Below are 23358 nucleotides of genomic sequence, written 5' to 3' on the forward strand. Positions count from 1 at the left end.
TATTTGAACCCAGGTCTGGCTACAGGGAGGGTTTGTTTTACTGTGTTGTTTTTTGGGGGGAGGGGGGGGGGGTCGGTGGTTGGGTATCATTACAGACACCAGATCACTGCAGGGGGGGTTGTGTGTCATTACCGACACAGGATCACTGCAGGGGCGTTGGGTGTCATTGCAGACACAGGATCACTGCAGGGAGGAGTTTGGGTGTCATTGCAGACACAGGATCACTGCAGGGGGGGTTATGTGTCATTACCGACCCAGGATCACTGCAGGGGCGTTGGGTGTCATTACAGACACAGGATCACTGCAGGGAGGAGTTTGGGTGTCATTACAGACACAGGATCACTGCAGGGAGGGGTTGGGTGTCATTACCGACACAAGATCACTGCAGGGGGGGAGTTTGGGTGTCATTACCGACACTGGATCACTGCAGGGGCGTTGGGTGTCATTACAGACACAGGATCACTGCAGGGAGGAGTTTGGGTGTCATTACAGACACAGGATCACTGCAGGGGGGAGTTTGGGTGTCATTGCAGACACAGGATCACTGCAGGGGGGAGTTTGGGTGTCATTACAGACACAGGATCACTGCAGGGGGGAGTTTGGGTGTCATTACAGACACAGGATCACTGTGGGGGGGTTGGGTGTCATTACCGACACAGGATCACTGCAGGGGGGAGTTTGGGTGTCATTACAGACACAGGATCACTGCGGGGGGGGAGTTTGGGTGTCATTGCAGACACAGGATCACTGCAGGGGGGGACTTTGGGTGTCATTGCAGACACAGGATCACTGCAGCACATACCTGTGTGGATTGGGAGGACAGCAGGCGTTTGCTGACTGTGACTCACAGCTCCTGCTGGGCCCTCGTCCTCTCCCTTTCTCTCTCTTCGCAGACAACGGCGTGCTCATTAAGAGCAGGGCAGCAGGCCATCTGTTGTCATGTCAACATGCTACCATGTTACCATGGGAGTGAGGAATAAGCGCCGCGTTGTCATGTCAACACAAAGGGTGAGAACTCTGTTCACCGGTGTGACACGGAGAGCGTCTGCAGAGAGGAGCGGCAGCTCATTATCTTAGCCGTAGTCTGAGCTGCCTTTAGCTCCTGAAAGCACACGCCCGTGTCGGACACGCATTGTGTGCAAGACGTAAACCACGTGCCACGTGTGGACACCAGCTATCTTCGTGAGAAAATGAGACGTGTATGGCTTTAAACTAAAAAGCCGTATTAGGCGTTTATCCGAATGTTCTTCATGTCCGAGGGAACAGAGCCGCGCGGACATCGTGCAGCCGCGCCCCGCTTACCCTGCTGACGCGCGCAGGCCGCAATCTCGCAGTCCGCCAGAGGGGTCAGTATTGTGCGCTGACCCAGAGAGCCGTTTCTTTAGCTGCCTGCTCCGCCCGGGACCCTGTACATGGCGTTTGTAAGGGGCTTCGTGTTTCTGGGTACGGTGCACTCACTGACGTCAGAGACTCCTGTCCTCCTGTCCCCCGGTGCAGTCCCAGCTCAGGAGGGACGTCGGGGCTGTGACGGCCATCGCCTGCCTGTTCATCCTCTTCATCGTCGCCATGGCAAATGGCAAATGGCAGGCATTTATATTGCGCCTTTATCCAAAGCGCTGTACAATTGACGCTTCTCATTCACCTATTCATACACACACTCACACGCCGACGGCGATTGGCTGCCACGTAAGGCGCCGACCAGCTAGTCAGGAGCATTTGGGGGTTAGGTGGTCTTGCTCAGGGACACTTCGACACAGCCCGGGCGGGGGATCGAACCGGCAACCAGACGACTGCTCTTACTGCCTGAGCCATGTCGCCCCCATCGTGACCGATCGCCGGCGTCGTTATAAATCCATCTCCTCCTACGTGATCGCTATCGCCATCGCCATCGTCATCAACAGCAGCGCACCCAGACGTCTGGACGTTCCTCTCTCTGCGCTTCGCTGCTTTTTTACCGCGCCTCCGCCATGGTCTCGCCCATTAGCCTCGGGGTGGTAATCATCGTAACTCCTCTCGGTCTGCGTCATCCTGAGACAGGCCGTCCCGCTCGCCTCCGTTTTCTCACAGTCACCTTCATCATCATCATCATCATCATGGCGTCATTGTGGCATCACCCCCCGTCTCCCAGGTGCTCCCTCTCTCTGCCCCATCCGTCATCAGACCTGTGAACTGGAGCCAGGCTGCTTTTTATCTCTGATTAATCAGCGCCGAGTCAATGTGCTTCATGCTGCACTGATTCTACTGTACAGGAGTGGTGTGCAGCTGTGTGTGTGTATGCCTGCCTATGTGCGTGTGTGTGCGTGTGTGATTGTGCGCCTGCCTGTGTGTGTGTGTGTTTGAGTGTGTGAGTGTGTGTGTGTGTGTGTGTGAGTCTGTGTGTATGTGTGCCCGTGTGTGTGTGTTTGTGTGTATGTCTGTGTGAGTGTGTGTGCCTGTGTGTGTGTGTGTGTGTGCCTATGTGTGTGTGTGTGTGTGTGTGTGTGTGTGCCCGTGTGTGTGTGTGAGTCTGTGTGTGTGTGTGTGCCCGTGTGTGTGTGTGTGTGTGTGTGTGTGTGTGAGAGGTCAGTCAGACTCACTGCCCTTCACCTCCTCCTCCTCCTCCTCCTCCTCCTCCTCCTCCTCCTCCTCCTCCCTCACACTCCCTGCAGTGAGGGCTAATGAACAGCCCCTCCCCCCCGCCGGCCCGCAGCATGTGCTGCCGTGCTGCCTGAGGTAATGACCTGGAGCAGAGCCAGGCAGAGCGCTTTACTGCCCCATACACCCCCGCTCACCCAGCACCCCCGCCCCTGGAGCAGAGCCAGGCAGAGCGCTCTACTGCCCCTCACAGCCCCCTCACCCAGCACCCCCGCCCCTGGAGCAGAGCCAGGCAGAGCGCTCTACTGCCCCTCACAGCCCCCTCACCCAGCACCCCCGCCCCTGGAGCAGAGCCAGGCAGAGCGCTCTACTGCCCCTCACAGCCCCGCTCACCCAGCACCCCCGCCCTGAGAACCCCCTGCATGAGGGGGTGACCTCCACCCGCAGTGCTGGGTGAGGGGGGGAGTGGGGGGGGTCTGGGGGTTGTTTATGCCTGAAAGCATGTGATGGCGACTGGGACTTCCGGAGAGATTTAGAGTCTGTCACCTCTGAACAATGTGCGTTTCTTCAGTTCTTCAAACCGCTGGAAGAATTGGTGTGTGAGTAGTTGCAGGGAGCAGTGGTCAGAGCAGCAGTGTGGAGCAGTGGTCAGAGCAGCAGTGTGGAGCAGCAGTGTGGAGCAGTGGTCAGGGCAGCACTGTGGGGCAGCGGTCAGAGCAGCAGTGTGGAGCAGCAGTGTGGAGCAGTGGTCAGGGCAGCAGTGTGGAGCAGTGGTCAGGGCAGCAGTGTGGAGCAGTGGTCAGAGCAGCAGTGTGGAGCAGTGGTCAGAGCAGCAGTGTGGAGCAGTGGTCAGAGCAGCAGTGTGGAGCAGTGGTCAGAGCAGCAGTGTGGAGCAGTGATAAGAGCAGCAGTGTGGAGCAGTGGTCAGGGCAGCAGTGTGGAGCAGTGATTAGAGCAGCAGTGTGGAGCAGTGGTCAGGGCAGCAGTGTGGAGCAGTGGTCAGAGCAGCAGTGTGGAGCAGTGGTCAGAGCAGCAGTGTGGAGCAGTGGTCAGGGCAGCAGTGTGGAGCAGTGGTCAGAGCAGCAGTGTGGAGCAGTGGTCAGAGCAGCAGTGTGGAGCAGTGGTCAGAGCAGCAGTGTGGAGCAGTGGTCAGAGCAGCAGTGTGGAGCAGTGATAAGAGCAGCAGTGTGGAGCAGTGGTCAGGGCAGCAGTGTGGAGCAGTGATTAGAGCAGCAGTGTGGAGCAGTGGTCAGGGCAGCAGTGTGGAGCAGTGGTCAGAGCAGCAGTGTGGAGCAGTGGTCAGAGCAGCAGTGTGGAGCAGTGGTCAGAGCAGCAGTGTGGAGCAGTGGTCAGAGCAGCAGTGTGGAGCAGTGGTCAGAGCAGCAGTGTGGAGCAGTGGTCAGAGCAGCAGTGTGGAGCAGTGATAAGAGCAGCAGTGTGGAGCAGTGGTCAGTGCAACAGCGTGGAGCAGTGGTCAGAGCAGCAGTGTGGAGTGGTGATAATAGAAGTTGCTCCTGGGAGGAGGATGTAATTGATTGCTTGATTATGTCATTAAATTAAAGAGTCTGCAGGTCTGGCATCAGTCCAGTTTGTGGATGGATACAGTAATAGATAAGTATGATGCTGCTGTACTCATGTGTTACGAAACCCATACAGACACACACACACACATACCCACGCACACATGCGTACACACACACACATTTATTTATATATATAAACAAGCTTGTAATTCCTTCCTTATATAATTCCGTGCACAAGGGCACAAGGATCATGTTTATCTGGAGGAAACGCAGACTTTGGCGTATTAAAAGTGTTCCGGGGGATTAGCGGATGGCCTCGCTCACAGTGTAATGTCAACCGCTGTCAGTCAGCGATCCTTTCTCCTTCCTGTCTGCTGCCGATCTCTTCCCGTCTTCCCGTCTTCCCGGCGGTCCCGGCGGTCCCGGCGGTCCCGAGGGCATGTCCGAGCGGAGCGGCGCTCCGGGCTCTCAGACGTGTGTCACAGACCTGTGACGAGGGGGGATGAGCCTGTGGAATTACTTACTTCACCGCGTTTGTTTAGATTTATTGACAGTTTATTTACGGTCACTGCGGAATGTCCTGGGCGTGGGGGGGGGTGTGCTGGCGCGGGCTGGCCAGCAGGTGGCGGTGTGTGAGACACTGAGCAGCGGAGCGGTGCTGTGACATCACGCTGTGACATCACGCTCTAGAGGTTGGAAGTGCAGGCAGCATCGTAGACAGGAGCTGTGCGATGGCAGTTATGTTGTGCAGGCGATGAAAAATATGAGAGAGTGCCCGTCTTGCATATGCTCACACACACACACACACACACACACACTCACACACACACACACTCACACACACACTCACACACACACACACACACACACACACACACACTCACACACACACACACTCACACACACACACACACACACACTCACACACAGACACACACACACTCACACACACACACTCACACACAGACACACACACACACTCACACACACACACTCACACACAGACACACATGCACATGCACACACACACACATGCACATGCTCATACACACACACACACTCACACACACACACACACAGACACACACACATGCACACACACACACACATGCTCATACACACACTCACACACATACACACACACACTCACACACATACACATACACATACATAATACATATACCTCTCGGGGGCCCTAGACCCAGGAAATCTTTCTCTCTGTGGACAGGCGTGTGACTGCTGCAGAACAGTGGAGGTTTCTGGTTCAGATCCCAGCTGGGATGGGTTTGTCTCTCCAGGAAAAGTAATACTGCACAAAAGGTAATATTGTTTTATGAATCTGAAGGCGGCAAGTCTCTGTTATACGCAGCCCGGCACCGTTTCTGCTGAGGGGAGGAATGCTCTTAACCCTCCCTCACAGGAGGCCTGTGTGGGGTCACGGGTACTGGCCTCATTAACTCCTCTGGGCGGGGTGGGGGTTTGGCACGGACCAGCTCTCCGGCCCCCTATTGCACCAGGGGGACTAATGCCAGGAACTGTCCTGGAAATGACTGGAAAAGAATCCTGCCGCTGGCAGTAATAGCTCGGTAGTTGGACAAGACAGAAGTGGTAGTTTTTGAGGCTCGGACCGAATTGTACAGCAGTTTACATACGGAGTGTAGAATGTGCATTCAATTTATGAACGATGAACTACATTTTGAGAATTGACACATAAATTACATAAAATTATAAATTAATTGTGTTTATGAAACCAAATTGGTACTCGGTTATCAATACCAGTACATTAACGGTTCGTAAATAACCTGGATATCCGGCAGTACAGATTGGTATTTAAAATGGCTGTCTAAGCTGTTTAGGGTATGAGTGTCTTCTAAACGGCGTAATGACAATGGAAGTATACTGGGTCAATGTGAGTGTTAAAAATAATTTCGGCCTGGCTGAGTCTGGCTGGCAGGCAGGGAGGCAGGTGTGCTGTCTGGGCCCCGCCTGTCTGCTCCCAGCCCAGGGAAGCCTCTGCAATGTGCAGTCCTGCGGTGAGCATCTTGTCACCGGTGGTCAAAACGCATTTATTTTAAACTGTGAGCCATTTTATGTAAAGGTTTGCAACTCGGTTTCGGTTAACCGTTCCCAGTCCTGATTGATTTCCAGCCCTGACATCAGCTGGTGTGTGCAGGAAGCTGGCCCCCGGGCCTTTGGCCCCGTCCCCTGGCCCCGGCCCCGGCCCCGGCCCCGCCCCCTGGCCCTCTGCAGAGCCGTGACGTGGCGTGGGGGAGGCCGTGGCCCCCGGGTCATTAAAGATGGATGGGTGTTGATGTGCTGATCCGTCAGCACGCGGGCCGGAGAGCTGACCCGAGTGTTTCTGTGCGATTGCATCCGGCTCATCCGTCTTCCACTGGGACTGCGGGACACACTCATCCCAACGGCCTCTCGCCTGTCACTGTGCAGGCTACCTTCATGAGCCCTTGAGTGTAAATCACACATAAATCACACACACACACACACACACTCACACACACAGACAGTATGAGACACACACACACACATACAGACACACATACACACACACACACACAGACAGTATGAGACACGCACACACACACATACAGACACACACACACATACAGTATGAGACACACACACATACAGACACACGCACACACATACAGTATGAGACACACACACATACAGACACACACACATACACACACACACACACACACAGACAGTATGAGACACACACACAGACAGTATGAGACACACACACATACAGACACACACATACACACACACACACACACAGACAGTATGAGACACACACAGACAGACACATACAGTATGAGACACACCCACACACATACATACACACACACAGACAGTATGAGACACACACACACACACATACAGACACACGCACACACATACAGTATGAGACACACACACACACATACAGACACACGCACACACATACAGTATGAGACACACACACACATACAGTATGAGACACGCACACATGCACATACAGACACACCCACGAGACACACACACTCTCATAAATACACATACAGACACATAGAAGAAGCGCACAGACATACATGCACATAGTCGTACATAAGAGATATGCACATACATGCATGCATATACAGACACGCACCTAAGACACGGGCATACAGGCACACGCACACACTCACATACAGACACGCATATGAGGCACACACATGCACACACTTCTTATCTGTCCTCTGCTCCTCGACCTCCCCCTTCCCTTGTTATTTCATTTCCACAGTTTGCAGAGGTTATAAAGCTAAACATCAGTAAAAGCACCCAAGTCTAAATAAATAGTGGCTATAAATAAAATATGACAGATTTAATGCTTTTCATAAGCTCTGGGTCTGCAGAGATCAGGGCCTCGACCCTCTCCCCTCTCCCTACATTAGTTGCAAAGCTTGGCTGTTTCAGAGATTAGTCCAATCTTCCTCTCTTCTCTCTCTTCCTCTTCTCTTCCTTTCAGGTGTGTTCACATTGGTTGGACTCACATCTCTGTCTGTCCTCTCATTGGCCGATCTCTGACTATTTGTGTTGATTGGGGAGCTCTGGAGCAGCAGAGATCAGTGTCTCTGTCCTCTCATTGGCCGATCTCTCTGACTGTGTTCGCTTTGATTGGACAGCTCTGGAGCAGCAGGGATCAGTGTCTCCGTCCTCTCATTGGCCGATCCCTCTGACTGTGTTGGCTTTGACTGGAGAGCTCTGGAGCAGCAGGGATCAGTGTCTCTGTCCTCTCATTGGCCGATCCCTCTGACTGTGTTGGCTTTGACTGGAGAGCTCTGGAGCAGCAGGGATCAGTGTCTCCGTCCTCTCATTGGCCGATCCCTCTGACTGTGTTGGCTTTGACTGGAGAGCTCTGGAGCAGCAGGGATCAGTGTCTCTGTCCTCTCATTGGCCGATCTCTCTGACTGTGTTGGCTTTGATTGGAGAGCTCTGGGGCAGCAGGGATCAGTGACTCTGTCTCTGATTGTGTTCCCGGTGCTTGCCGGGCGGGGGCTCTAGGCTCAGATGGAGCTGTGGTTCAGCGGGAGCAGCAGCTGCAGCAGCAGTGCTGGGGTTCGTGCGCTCCATCAGCCTGACGGATGACTGCGCTCCAGCGCCACGCTGGGCCGGTCTCGCCACGCTCCGATTACACACTCTGACACGGTCATTATTTGGGACCGCATTGATCGCCACTTAAGCGTCCCTGACTGAACCCTTGTTCGGCCAGGTCCAGAAGCTTTTCCTGCGAAACGGCGGGGATGGGAGGGGACCAGGTGCCCAGGAGGAGGAGTCTTTACGTGTGTTAAGGAGCCTGCGCTGCCCTGCTGAGCTCAGGGCCACCCTGAAGGTTGATGATGTATAACCCGGCGGTACCTGGCGTTCCCTTCCTGAGCGTCTCTGCCCTGCCTCCCCTCCAGCGGCTGGTTCATCCGCCCCCTCCTGGCTCCTCCGCTCCTTCACATGATCAAATGGAGCCAGACGGCCGGCCTTTTATTTATTTATTTTTTTCACGAGGTCCGTCTGCTTCACGGTCAAACAGGGAAAGTATAAAAACAGCGCCCGGCGTGTTTATAAACAGCAGGAAAAAGGAAACGGGCCTCTCCAAATGTGAGGAGCTGGGCAAGGCTGCTGGCGCACGCTGTTCCACGCGCGGATGAGGCCGGCGGTCTCGGATCCAGGCCCAGGCCCGGCCAGCGCCAACTTTTGGTCAACTGGGGAACTTCAGCACGGGAAGCTTTTACTGTGCAAGCTCAGCTGGTGGAGCAGGAGCAGGAGCCAATATGCAGCATATATGGGAAATGTTTGCCGTTTATATAGCGCCTTTATACAATCGATGCACCTCGTTGACGCATTCGTACTCACACTCACCTATATGGGAGCGTGTGTTTGTCACTGCTCTCCTGGGTTGACACAGGAGTCTTGTTGCAAATGCAGTTGGCCATTCTCCAGCTCTTGGTTTGTGTTTGTGTAACTTATTTTAATGTTCAGCAGGGTCGTTGACCGATGAGTCTGCACTTCTGTCTCCCGTGAGGTAATTTGTGCTCTTGGATATCTGATCTTTGCTCTAGTGCCACGCCCTAACACCTCCAGGTTTAGGGGTCATAGGTACGGGGAGGGGTATGAGAGTGAGGGGAGGGGGGAGCAATGAGAGGGGAGGCGTGTGAGGTGGGTTGGTTGTGACGGGTGAGGGGTGTAGGGTAGGGGGGGTTTGTTGTGACAGGTGAGGATGGAGGGTCAGAGGTGAGGTGTGTAGGGTAGGGGGGCTGGTTGTGACAGGTGAGGGTGGGGGGGTCAGAGGTGAGGGGTGTAGGGTAGGGGGGCTGGTTGTGACAGGTGAGGGTGGGGGGTGTGGGGTAGGGGGGCTGGTTGTGACAGGTGAGGGTGGGGGGTCAGAGGTGAGGTGTGTAGGGTAGGGGGGCTGGTTGTGACAGGTGAGGGTGGGGGGTGTGGGGTAGGGGGGCTGGTTGTGACAGGTGAGGGTGGGGGGTCAGAGGTGAGGGGTGTAGGGTAGGGGGGCTGGTTGTGACAGGTGAGGGTGGGGGGTCAGAGGTGAGGGGTGTAGGGTAGGGGGGCTGGTTGTGACAGGTGAGGGTGGGGGGTCAGAGGTGAGGGGTGTGGGGTAGGGGGGCTGGTTGTGACAGGTGAGGGTGGGGGGTCAGAGGTGAGGGGTGTAGGGTAGGGGGGCTGGTTGTGACAGGTGAGGGTGGGGGGGTCAGAGGTGAGGGGTGTGGGGTAGGGGGGCTGGTTGTGACAGGTGAGGGTGGGGGGTCAGAGGTGAGGTGTGGGCAGAGACTCAGGTTGCTGTGCCTGCCCTGCCCCTCTGCGCTGTAGCAGCATATGCTGAGGAGGAGTGGGGCAGGAGAACGGCCTGCTGGGGCAGAGCTCAGCCTTCTGTTACCCTGGCACAGCTCCCCCAGATCTGACCCAGCACACAGTGTGTGTGTGTGTGCGTGCCTGTGTGCGTGCGTGCCTACGCCTGTGTGTGTGTGCGTGTGTGTGTGTGTGTGCGTGCCTGCCTGCGTGCCTAAGCCTGTGTGTGTGTGTGCGTGTGTGTGTGTGTGCGTGCCCGTGTGCTTGCGTGCCTACGCCTGTGTGTGTGTGCGTGTGTGTGTGTGCGTGCCTGCCTGCGTGCCTAAGCCTGTGTGTGTGTGTTTGTGTGTTTGCGCGCGTGTGTGCCTACGTCTGTGTGTGCGTGCGTGTGTGTGTGTGTGTGTGTGTGTGTGTGCATGCCTGCCTGCGTGCCTAAGCCTGTGTGTGTGTGTGCGCATGTGCGGCTACGCCTGTGTGTGTGTGCCTGCGTGTGTGCCTACGTCTGTGTGTGTGTGTGTGTGCGTGTGTGCCTACGCCTGTGTGTGTGTGCATGTGTACCAACGCCTGTGTGTGTGTGTGCCTGCGTGTGTGTGTGTGCGTATGTGTGTGTGCGTGTGTGCGTGTGTGCGCATGTGCTTGTGTCTGTGTTTGTGTGCGCGCGTGCGTGTGTTTATGTGAGCTGCCGGTCGGTCAGATTGCTCCCTGGCGTGGGGAAAGCTTTTAGTGTGAACCGTTCCGCTGTGAGGGAAGCAGAGAGCATGATGGGAAAGCTGATCAGGCAGATCTGACACCATGAATCACGGCGTGGCAGGGAAATCACACTTCTGCTCTGGGGGGAAGCAATACAAGCCCTTGTTTGAGCTTCTAAAATGCGGTGTTTTGCCTCAGCACTGGTGCTTTTAAGCACATTTCCACTTTTAGGAAGTCAGCGCTTTGCACAGTGTGTGACCCGGGGCGATGCGTCTGAATTACAGTGTCACGGGGGTTGTGCTAAATCTTGGTCTGTGCAGGGTAATTAGCATGTGAGTCCCCTTCCAGGCTGACAGTGAAATGGGAGAGATGTGGGCCTTCCAAATCCTGTGTCTCAGCTTAATGGAGCTGAAGGTGTGTGTGCCTGCATATTTGCATGTGTGTTTGCCAGTGTGTGTTTGTGCCAGCGTGTTGTGTGTGTATGTTTGGGGTGTGTGTGTGTGTGTGTGTGTGTGTGTGTGTATGTTTGGGGTGTGTGTGTGTGTGTGTGTATGTTTGGGGTGTGTGTGTGTGTGTATGTTTGGGGGGGGTGTGTGTGTGTGTATGTTTGGGGTGTGTGTGTGAGTGTGTATGTTTGGGGTGTGTGTGTGTGTGTGTATGTTTGGGGTGTGTGTGTGTGTGTATGTTTGGGGTGTGTGTGTGTGTGTGTGTGTGTGTGTGTGTATGTTTGGGGTGTGTGTGTGTGTGTGTGTATGTTTGGGGTGTGTGTGTGTGTGTATGTTTGGGGGGGGTGTGTGTGTGTGTATGTTTGGGGTGTGTGTGTGAGTGTGCATGTTTGGGGGGTGTGTGTGTGTGTGTGTATGTGTGGGGTGTGTGTGTGAGTGTGTATGCTTGGGGTGTGTGTGTGTATGTGTGGGGTGTGTGTGTGAGTGTGTATGTTTGGGGTGTGTGTGTGTGTGTATGTTTGGGGTGTGTGTGTGTCTGTGTGTATGTTTGGGGTGTGTGTGTGTATGTGTGGGGTGTGTGTGTGTGTGTGTATGTGTGGGGTGTGTGTGTGTGTGTATGTGTGGGGTGTGTGTGTGTGTGTGTGTGTGTGTGTGTATGTTTGGGGTGTGTGTGTGTCTGTGTGTATGTTTGGGGTGTGTGTGTGTATGTGTGGGGTGTGTGTGTGTGTGTATGTGTGGGGTGTGTGTGTGTGTATGTGTGGGGTGTGTGTGTGAGTGTGTATGTTTGGGATGTGTGTGTGTGTATGTGTGGGGTGTGTGTGAGTGTGTATGCTTGGGGTGTGTGTGTGTGTGTGTGTGTGTGTATGTGTGGGGTGTGTGTGTGAGTGTGTATGTTTGGGGGGTGTGTGTGTGTGTGTGTGTGTCCATGTGTACTGGATGTGCATGCACACTCAGTGATCACTTTATTAGGTAGACCTGCATACCAGCTTGTTAATGCAAATATTAAAGCAGCCAATCATGTGGCAGCAACTACATGCATAAAAGCATGCAGACGTGGTCAAGAGGTTCAGCAGTTTTTGTTTTTGTTTTTTGAGACCAAATGTCAGAATGTGGAAGAAATGTGATGTATTGTTGGTCTATTGAAACTGCTGATCTCCTTGGATTTTCACGCTCAGCAGTCTCTGGAGTGAATAACTGAACGGCGTGGTATGCACAGAGAGACCTGCGCTCCAGGACCAGCGCGCCCAAACCCCCCAATCCCCAAAACAAACAGCTCATCTTGCGGTGAATTTCCCTCTGGCAGAGAGAGAGAGAGAGAGGGAGGGAGAGAGGGGGGGAGAGAGACAGGGAGATTGAGAGAGAGAGGGAGAGAGAGGGGGGGGGAGAAGAGACAGGGAGATGAGGAGAGTGAGAGACAGAGGGACAGAGAGAGAGAGACAGAGAGAGGGACAGAGAGAGAGAGGGACATAGAGGGAGAGGGAGAGAGGGGGGAGAGAGAGAGTCAGGGAGATGAGGAGAGAGAGAGACAGAGGGACAGAGAGAGAGAGACAGAGAGAGAGGGGGGGAGAGAGAGAGACAGGGAGATGAGGAGAGAGACAGAGGGACAGAGAGAGAGAGATAGAGAGAGAGAGGGACAGAGAGAGAGAGAGAGACAGAGGGACAGAGAGGGACAGGGATAGAGAGAGAGAGAGGGACAGAGAGGGGGAGAGAGAGAGACAGGGAGATGAGGAGAGAGAGAGAGAGAGACAGAGGGACAGAGAGGGACAGGGATAGAGAGAGAGAGAGGGACAGAGAGGGAGAGGGGGAGAGAGAGAGACAGGGAGATGAGGAGAGAGAGGGAGAGAGGGAGAGAGAGACAGGGAGATGAGAAGAGAGACAGAGAGAGAGAGCACTGCTGCAGCAGGGTCTATATGAAACGTCCTGACTCCACCGCCTTCTCATTACCGTCGGCCTCGGACATTTCCCATAAGCCCCGGGGAGCGGGCGGAGTTACCGTAAGTGACGGGGGGAGGGGGCGGAGCTCGGTGTCAGGGGGGGGGCTTTTTCGACACACAGCCTCGGTGTTGGGGACGCACGGGAGCGAGGCGCTAAAAATAGCAGAGAGGCCCGGAGCACTACGCTAGGGCCCTGAGGGCGCGGCGCGGTCCTGACCTCCTGCCTGCTGATCGATGCCGCTTCGCCACACGAGAAAAACAGCTGAATCTTAACTCTCCCGCGTCAATACGTTTCTATTTTTTCCTCTCTAACTGGAGTCACGTTTGATATTACTGAGGAAATCAATGTGGTGTGTGTGTGTGTGTGTGTGTGTGTGTGAGTGTGTGTGTATGTGTGTGTGTATGCGCTTGTGTGTGTGTCTGTGTGAGTGTGTATGCGTGTGTGTGTGTGTGTATGCGTGTGTCTGTGTGAGTGTGTGTGTATGTGTATGTGTGTGTGTGTGTCTGTGTGAGTGTGTGTGTCTGTGTGTGTGTGTGTATGTGTGTGTGTGTGTATGCGCTTGTGTGTGTGTCTGTGTGAGTGTGTATGCGTGTGTGTATGTGTGTGTGTGTGTGTGAGTGTGTATGCGTGTGTCTGTGTTTGTGTGCGTGTGTGTGTGAGTGTGTCTGTGTGAGTGTGTGTGTTTGTGTGTGTCTGTGTGAGTGTGTCTGTGTTTGTGTGTGTGTGTGTGTGTGAGTGTGTCTGTGTTTGTGTGTGTGTGTGAGGTTTATATACAGGGGGTGAATGAGCATTGAACGGAGGTTATTAAAAGCACTTCCTCAGGAAAACTCAATACAGCGCTAATGGGATGGGTCCTGGAGGGTCACTGCATGCGGTGGCTATCCCGCGCGGGTGAGTAATCTTTTCTTTGGGCACATGTCTACCTCGGTTAAAGTCACACAGTAAAACCGGGTTGAACATTGCGTCCGGAGTCTGGTCCTTGTCTCGGGTCAGGGCCCGTTCCGTTTATAACGGCAAGCTGCTTCACCCAAAGGTCTTAATGAATTCCCGGAGACAGCCCTGCAGCGTCAGGACTGCGGATTTCACCTTGGGTGCGATAAAGCATGGATGAGAAGTGAGGTCACCTTACCCTGCCGGCTCCTTTTGAAGTAATCGTCTACCAATCGCAGCCGGCGTTGCCTTGTTTGCTGGTGACGACGTGTCATGTGATTGGTGGAGCTCCTCTCCGATTTTGAATGTCGGTAACCAATAGAGAGCTCTTCTGCTTCATTATCTCTGTTTCACCGTGTGTTGTGGGGGGAGAAATGTGATGGAATTTGTCCCTTGATCCCTAATTACTGCTACGGGAGCTACTGCAGAAAGCCAACACTGCCCCCCCCCAGCAGAGCTGGGCCAATCACTTGGGCCTTTCAGCCACCATGTTCTGAAGAGGACAGTGATGATGCCGACGATGACGATCCGGATATCTCCTTTTCTCCAAACAGGGCCCTGAGTAGCATCTTAATTCGACAGAACAGCAAAAAAAAATGAGGAATTCACTCTTTTTTTCAGCGGGATTAGCAATTTAATTCTTCAGCCAATTTTTGAATGGAAGGTAGCTGCTTTCAAGAGAGGCTGGGAGTCTCCACAGACGACCATGTGCATTGGCTGCTGCAGTCTACAATAATGTACAGTCATCTACACACACAACCCCCCCCCCCCCTACCCACAAGGCCCGGAGGAAAGCAAGAGCGTCTCTCTTCTCCCGCTCTCCTGCACTGACACACATTGCGCTGGGGAAGGTATAAAGTAGTTTGTGTTTGTCTAACCTGGCAGCGACCCGAACGCATACCATCGCCAGCGCGCTCAGCTGGAGCCGAGGGCCGGGGGGGCAGCGAGGGGGCGAGAGGTTAGGCCCCGGGGCCCTTTCCCCCCGGCCCCCGAGCCGTAATGAGGGGCCCTGAAGGGCCGCCAGATGTGTGTGTGTGTGGGGGGGGGGGGGGTGACCTTCCCGTGAGCTGGGGCGCCCCCTGACCCCCCCCCGCCCCTCCGCTAATCCACTCCAGCTCTCCCTTTCCCCTGGAAAAACAGCCGCTCCGGCTCTGTGTGCCGCACTGCGGTCCGTGCCGGGTCTTCCATGGAGTCGCGCGAGAGGGTCGGGCGGCGGCGGCTCTTTTAAATGCGCCGCCGCTAACGGCCTGGGCTCCCCGCCGTCCGCGGAGTAATTAATGTCTCAGAAAGTGACGTAACGTCCCGCCGAGGGAGCCGGCCAAAAAATTGAAAAGCGATTTTTGGAGATTGGAGTCTGGAGCAGATAAAATGCAGAGTCACAGCGCTGGAGCACTGCGGGAGGCTGGGCCGTGAAGTGCGCCGTTTAGCTTTGAAGGAAGAAGTGTCTAAATTGAAATGTGAATCACCGCTATGAATAGCGCGTAAGCGTTTCGGCGCGATGCGAACGGCACGTCTTTCATCCAGACGAATGTGCGCGGCGCTTTCTACGCGGACGATGTTTCTTATCTCTGCACGCAACAAAAATGCTCCCTTTGCCTGAATGTCTCATGCATCTCTGGAGATAAAAATGCCTCAAAACTCTTTGTTGGGCTGCAACAATTAACATTTTTTATTTATTTTTTTTTTTTTTACAGAATTTCCAAGCCCTTCCCAGACAGCCTGTTCAGATCATAAAGAGGCAGTACATCCCAGGTAAGCACAGTGCCTTCCCAGGCCCTGGGACAAACATCTGTGCATCTGAGAGAGGGGAGACTGGTGTAGACAAGGAGACCGGTTCTCTCGTGGAACAGGAGGGGTTCTCTCGTGGAACAGGAGGGGTTCTCTCATGGAACAGGAGGGGTTCTCTCTTGGCCTCTGTTTTCAGGTCATTCTCAGAGAAACGTCAGAGAAAATAAAAGATAAAAGAAGAAAATAAAGTCTAGAGAAAATGAAGAGGCTGTTTCTATCACATTTACGTGAATTACATGCAGTATTTATGGAGCAAGGGCAATGTGTGTTTACTGCAAAGGAGATTTTTTGGCACAGCTTCATATTGATAAATCACATTTTTTTGAGGCCAAGAAATATCTTCTCCTTGTAGGACCTCCAAGAGAGGCATGTACTCAACTGTATTTTTTTTATTTTTTACAAATGTTTATCCAACGAAGCTGAAATTGCTGCCAATTAGCTCTCTGTCTCCCCAGCTGTCATTTGGAATTGGTTGCTTTACTACATTTCTGGTGCATGGAAATTAGTATTGATTATATAATGTTTTGTCATCATTTGGTCGGATCCATAAGTCGTTTTGGATCCCTGTGTTTTCCCCCATATCCTATTCCCCGTAGAAAACACTCTCAGGGTCAATTCAGTTTAAATTCTGTCCGTTCAGGAAATTAGCAGAAATTCAAATCATGAATAAAAAAAAAACCTTAGAGAGCTCATTGTTCCCTTGAATTGGATTTCTATTCGTCTCCTGACTTGACTGCATTGAAATGGAATTGCCTCAATTGGTCTCTGTGTTCTCCGTAAATCTACAAGGGAGTTGCAGTCCTGTGGCTTCGGGGGGGGGGGGGGGCTGTCCCTTTGGGGGACAAAGGGTGAATGTGTGGTCTGCTTACCTCATCAGTGTCCAACCCAACTGTCTGTCAAACGCTGTCTCCTTGTCTGGGGTGGCCTGAAACGCTGCACAGGCTAATAGTTAAGGAGGCGAAAGGGAATTGGTCAGAGAGTCTCACATGTGGCCCCCAGGTGCCTGTGTTGCACCAATGTGTCTTTTTCTTCTTTTTTTGTCACCTTGGGTCCCATCACATGTTGGGCCTGTAGCGTAGTGGTAAAGGTACATGACTGGGACCCGCAAGGTCAGTGGTTCAATTCCCGGTGTAACCACAATGAGATCTGCACAGCCGTGGGGCCCTTGAGCGAGGCCCTGGGGTGTTGTCCCAGAGCCAGTTTGGGCAGAAGTTTGGGTTGAGTAATGAGACAAATGCTGGTAGGTTTTGGCAGAGGTTTGGGTTGAGTGATGAGAGGTGCTGGTAGGTTTTGGCAGAGGTTTGGGTTGAGTAATGAGACAAATGCTGGTAGGTTTTGGCAGACGTTTGGGTTGAGTAATGAGACAAATGCTGGTAGGTTTTGGCAGAGGTTTGGGTTGAGTAATGAGACAAATGCTGGTAGGTTTTGGCAGAGGTTTGGGTTGAGTAATGAGACAAATGCTGGTAGGTTTTGGCAGAGGTTTGGGTTGAGTGATGAGACAAATGCTGGTAGGTTTTGGCAGAGGTTTGGGTTGAGTGATGAGACAAATGCTGGTAGGTTCTGGCAGAGGTTTGGGTTGAGTGATGAGAGGTGCTGGTAGGTTTTGGCAGAGGTTTGGGTTGAGTAATGGGACAGGTGCTGGTTGGGTTGGGCAGAGGTTTGGTGCTGGTTGGTTAAAGCATGGCGGCCTGTAGCGTAGTGGTTAAGGTAAAGGACTGGGACACACAAGGTCGATGGTTCTAATCCCGGTGTAGCCACAATAAGATCCGCACAGCCGTTGGGCCCTTGAGCAAGGCCCTTAACCCTGCATTGCTCCAGGGGAGGATTGGCTCCTGCTTAGTCTAATCAACTGTGTCGAGATCAAGAGCATCTGCCAAATGTCTTTAATGTAATGTTGTTGCCGGGTGAAACGGCATTCTTACCAGTGCTCAGAGCTCTGTTCTGCAGGAGTGGCATCTTTAGGGTGGGCAAACATGCCGTCTGCTCAAACCAACCAGCACCAAACCTCTGCTCATACCAACCAGCACCAAACCTCTGCTCAAACCAACCAGCACCAAACCTCTGCTTAAACCAACCACCACCAAACCCCTGCTTAAACCAACCACCACCAAACCCCTGCTCAAACCAACCAGCACCAAACCTCTGCTTAAACCAACCAGCACCAAACCTCTGCTTAAACCAACCACCACCAAACCCCTGCTTAAACCAACCACCACCAAACCTCTGCTTTACATTACATTACATTATTGGCATTTGGCAGACGCTCTTATCCAAAGCAACGTACAGTTGATTAGACTAAGCAGGAGACAATCCTCCCCTGGAGCAATGCAGGGTTAAGGGCCTTGCTCAAGGGCCCAACGGCTGTGCGGATCTTATTGTGGCTACACCGGGATTAGAACCATCGACCTTGTGTGTCCCAGTCCTTTACCTCAAACCCAAACCTCTGCCAAAACCTACCAGCACCTCTCATCACTCAACCCAAACCTCTGCCAGAACCTACCAGCATTTGTCTCATCACTCAACCCAAACCTCTGCCAAAACCTACCAGCATTTGTCTCATCACTCAACCCAAACCTCTGCCAAAACCTACCAGCATTTGTCTCATCACTCAACCCAAACCTCTGCCAAAACCTACCAGCATTTGTCTCATTACTCAACCCAAACCTCTGCCAAAACCTACCAGCATTTGTCTCATTACTCAACCCAAACCTCTGCCAAAACCTACCAGCACCTCTCATCACTCAACCCAAACCTCTGCCAAAACCTACCAGCATTTGTCTCATTACTCAACCCAAACTTCCGCCCAAACTGGCTCTGGGACAACACCCCCCCCCCCCCCCCCCCCCGCCCCCACGTGTGTACGCTCCTCACGTAAACGATGGCTATCTTGATGGATTGGGCCGGCTTCATAGCCTGAAGTTCTGGCGGCTGTCCCAGACTGGTCAGCAGTCTGCGGCATCGTCGCAGCCAAAAGAGGCCCGTAGCGATTTACACCGAGAAACTCCCGAAATACGTTCTCTGCGTACATCTTTTTTTTGGTCCCTGCAAGAAGGGAGCTTAATTATTTTTCCGTGTGTAATTTCAGAAAAGATGTCGCCCAGTTAACTTTGCATCGGAGACGTATTTATAGAATTGTCCAATTAATTACAGCACGCATGAGGGAAGTTCTTTCGAACCAACTTGATCTCAAGCGGCAGGAATTACTAATCGGATCGTCTGAAAGGGGAGGTTGATCCGGTTTGTGAACGGAGAAGCTTCTGCTTTTGGGAACTTTATTTTTTTGGGGGAGGTTATTAGGACTTGGTTGTTTAGTCGGTTCTTAGAAAGTGATTTAAACAGATTCATTGTGATCATACTAAGGTGAGAAGTCTGTGAGACTGTTTTCACATGCACTGCACAGTCTCAAGTGTGAAGTTGCTCAATTAGTAGTTTCATTTTTGTGGGGGCTTTTCGGGAAATGTGTAGCGCGTTGTATCGATCCTCATATGAATTATTAGCCCTCGTGAGTAAACTGCTTTCCTGTTTGCGATTGGTTGCGGTTTTGACATTGAGGTGTGGAAGGGTCTGTAGTTTATAGGGCTGGATGCTAAGTGTCCCGGGTTCCAGGGTCCCTGTGAAGGGGCAGCTGCTGAACGTGAGGTAAGGTCTGATGCTGTTTGGTGAGGCTACAGCTCTGAGCTCTGTCCGTTTTGTTCTGCAGGAATGCAGCCGGAGGTGGTAATGGTTCATCCCCGCGACATGTTCATTCCCCAGGAGGGCCACACATTTCTGGCCGCTGGTAAGTCCAGATCACCAAAAAGAAGTATTTTGGTACTTATATTGATACTTACTTTCCTTTTCTTTTTTTTGCTAAATAAGACAAGTTATTGTCAATGAGCAATACTTACGAACAATACAAAGCACACTTAAAACAAGATTCTTTTTTTCTACATCAGAGAAAGGCATAAGATCCTCATCATTACAAGACAAAAAATGCTTGTTAAGACGGACATTTTTTGCCGACACGTGGACCCCCATTACCCTGCCCCCCTCCCAGGCCTCGTGGGGGGGGGAGACGACACTGCGGCCCCCCACGCCTCGCCAGAAACCGCCCTTGAAGGAAAATCCCGAGGCTGCAGATTTTCCTGCTTCAGGGTGCAGGGTGCTAATGCAGAGCATCATACAGTAGCCTGTGCCGTAACTCACAGTAGTCCTGGCGTTGCGAGTCCTGGCAGTCTGTTCACATTACGCTGGGAGTGCCGGCTCGCTGCTGAATGCAGAGCAGCGAACGAGTAACTCTGGAGACGTGAACTTTTAACGCGTCACCAGGGCGCCGATTACGGCTGTGACTAACAATCTGCTGCCTGTCACCGGTGTAGCTAGTAAAGCCAGCTAATAATCAAAGCTTAATTTGAGTGACAAAGCTTTCTGTGTGGACATGCATAGTGGCAGATTGCATACGCAGTGTGGTGAATGCGAAACGGAATGTGAATGTGTAGCGTAGCGGTTGAGGTACATGACTGGGACCCGCAAGGTCGTTGGTTCGATGCCCGGTGTAGCCACAACAAGATCCGCACAGCCGCTGGGCCCTTGAGCAAGGCCCTTAACCCTGCATTGCTCCAGGGGGAGGATTGTCTCCTGCTTAGTCTAATCAACTGTACATCGCTCTGCCGAAAATGCTATTGATGTGATGTAATTAAATGTATTCTACTGTAAGGAAAGTTTGACCCACTGCAACACTGGCTACCATCAGACATGAACACTAAGCATTGGAGACATACAGAGTTTGGGGTGGGGTGATTTGGAGGGGGCGGGGGGGAGTGACATGAGGAGGGGGGGGGAGGTTTTTGCTTTGCCTCAAAACCAAGCCTTGGCGCTGAACACCATGGAGATGACCTGACCTGACCTCGGCACGCCCTGTAGGACGCTGTCACTGTTAGGCCGTCCCACTCCTACCCATAAGGCCAGTGTCTCTCATGTCCCTCCCTGTATAAAGTCACATACCAACAAAGGCCCGAGCTCTTGTGATTGTGACCTGTAAAGAGCACGCCCCCCTCAGGAGTGCACTAATCTTCTAGTTCATTAGCAGTGCTTTGTATCTAGCAGACACTATTCATACCAGATGCTATTCTAGCAGACACAATACACAATGCTCTGTGATATGCAATATCACTGCATGCGCTTATGCCCAATATGTAGTCCCCTGGGACTGAACCCACAACCTTTGTGCGCAGTAGCCCTGGGACTGAACCCACAACCTTTGTGTGCAGTAGCCCTGGGACTGAACCCACAACCTTTGTGTGCAGTAGCCCTGGGACTGAACCCACAACCTTTGTGTGCAGTAGCCCTGGGACTGAACCCACAACCTTTGTGTGCAGTAGCCCTGGGACTGAACCCACAACCTTTGTGTGCAGTAGCCCTGGGACTGAACCCACAACCTTTGTGTGCAGTAGCCCTGGGACTGAACCCACAACCTTTGTGTGCAGTAGCCCTGGGACTGAACCCACAACCTTTGTGTGCAGTAGCCCTGGGACTGAACCCACAACCTTTGTGTGCAGTAGTGCTCCACCGACTAAGCCATTGGTATCCATCTGCCTTTCCCGAAAAATGAAGAATTTTTTTTTTTTTTTTAGGGTAAGGCCGGGGCATGAAAGAAAGTGGATTGAAATAAATATTACATTACACATGAAATAGTGCTTTAAAAAATGCATTTTGAAATGGTTCTGTGGTTCTGTTGGTGCAGCAGGGCCTGGGGCTGCGGGTCTGTACTGCAGTCAGGAGCGTCGCTCTGCTCAGAGAGCTCTCTGGGCTCATTCCCATCACTCAGTTTTCTCCTTTTTTTCCTTCATTTTTTCCTTTTTTTCTACTCCTAACTCCACCCATCGAGAGAGGCTAGAGAGAGACGTGAAGACGTGGGAAGTTGAGAAAACGTTAATTTGGCAAATGCAATGTCCTCGTCCCTTGAAATGGTAAATGGTCGGCTATTTGGGGGTTAGGTGTCTCGCTCAGGGACACTTCGACACCGCCCGGGCGGGGGATCGAACCGGCAACCCCTCCGACTGCCAGACGACTGCTCTTACCGCCTGAGCCACGTCGCCCCCTTCAAACGTCGTTGGGAAGCTACGTCAGTTACAGACGTGGCGGCAGGTGCGGGGCATTGGGGGGGAAGGGGAGGAAACTGCCGCTCAGGATGCGCTCATGTTTCCATTACATTACATGTCCTGTGGCTAAGCAGGAGACAGTCCTCCCCTGGGGCAATGCGGGGTTAAGGGCCTTGCTCAAGGGCCCAACGGCTGTGCGGATCTTGTTGCGGCCACACTGGGGATTAGAACCACCGACTTTTGCGGGTCCCAGTCATGTACCTTAACCACTACGCTGGGCTTAAAGTTCTCAGGCACCATGCCTGATTTCAGCCATAGAGCAGTTTTAAATTCACATAATACTTAATTCAATACATTGTACACATTTCCTCCTGGACAGGTTTTCAGCCTCGCAAATGGTTCTTGCTTCAATCCCTGGCAAAGGCAAGTTGGAGTTCCTAAAAGTTGTACTTCTAGCTCCTTGACGGAACGGGTTGGAACGTCCTGAAAAGATGGGGCGGACCTTGACTGGGATTTTCCCGGTCTGGAGTGAGGGGGAAAAAAGAGGAGAAATATGAAGCGCTTGGAATGAGCCCTCTCTCTCTCTCTCTCTCTCTCTCTCTCTCGCAGCCAGACCTTCTGATGAATACGTGAGCGTGTTCCTGGAGGAGCCGCCGCGTGACAAGAGGCACTGCGTTAAACATGCACCTCCCCCGCCCCTGCCCTCGCCTCTCCCCTCTCTCTCTCCTTTCTGCGGGTTAAATCGGGCTACAGAGGGGCTTGTCCCAAATCCCCATCGCTGGGGCCGAGGGTCACGGCTCCAATCGCTCCAAACACTCGTGTTTTATTCCCCGTTTTCGTCGAAGGCGATGTGAAACGGGATAGTTTCGTCTGAATTATTGACGATGTGCCGGGGTGTCTATCTTCGGAATGATTTCCGATCGATCGGAGGACGTTGGGCTGTGTTTTAGCGCACGTGCTCGGGCTGTTTTGAGCTTGTATCGGATTGTCCGCCCGATCGGTCCCCGCGTTCTCTCGTGGAAGAACCCTAGCTGTGTGATATGCGATCTGCCTCATGAAATATAAATGCTGGTATATTTTTGGAAACACACTTTATTAAAAGTAAACAGGGCGCTCTATCCCAGTTTATGTGGAGTGAAATCGTATGTGTGGCACTTTTCTTTTTTCTTTTTTTTTTACCGTGGCCGATATAATTACCCGGAATAGGAAAATCTATTTTCCCTTTTCAATTTGATTTATGTGTGTGATCTCATAGAAAATGTTCACACGATGATGTGATCTCAGAGTGGTGTTAATGGTAGAAAGCCAACCTCGGTGACATGCGTGTCTCCCCAAATGATAGAACGGCTCATTCTAACATATTACTTCGTTCATTCATTACATTACACTAGATTACAGGCATTTAGCAGACGCTCTTATCCAGAGCTTACCCACATCGTTCACACCCATTCACACACACTCAGTCAGCACTTCATTAGGTCTTTTTTAGCATTATTTTTTTGACTTGTTGGTCTTCTGATGCTGTAGCTCATTCACTTAGAGTTTTGGCACGTTGTG

At 52.6% G+C, this 23358-nt stretch overlaps 1 protein-coding gene across 1 annotated transcript in view; it reads left to right on the forward strand.

Annotated features, from left to right (window-relative positions):
* poln (polymerase (DNA directed) nu) overlaps positions 1-23358 on the forward strand; it is a 106313-nt gene that overhangs the window by 45149 nt on the left and 37806 nt on the right. Inside the window, exons 14-15 of the mRNA XM_061250715.1 lie at positions 15628-15685; positions 19422-19499. Coding sequence (XP_061106699.1) covers positions 15628-15685; positions 19422-19499 — 136 coding nt within the window. The remainder of the gene's footprint in view (positions 1-15627; positions 15686-19421; positions 19500-23358) is intronic.

This window comes from Conger conger, chromosome 8 (genome assembly GCF_963514075.1).
Source record: "Conger conger chromosome 8, fConCon1.1, whole genome shotgun sequence".
Classification (NCBI taxonomy): domain Eukaryota; kingdom Metazoa; phylum Chordata; class Actinopteri; order Anguilliformes; family Congridae; genus Conger; species Conger conger.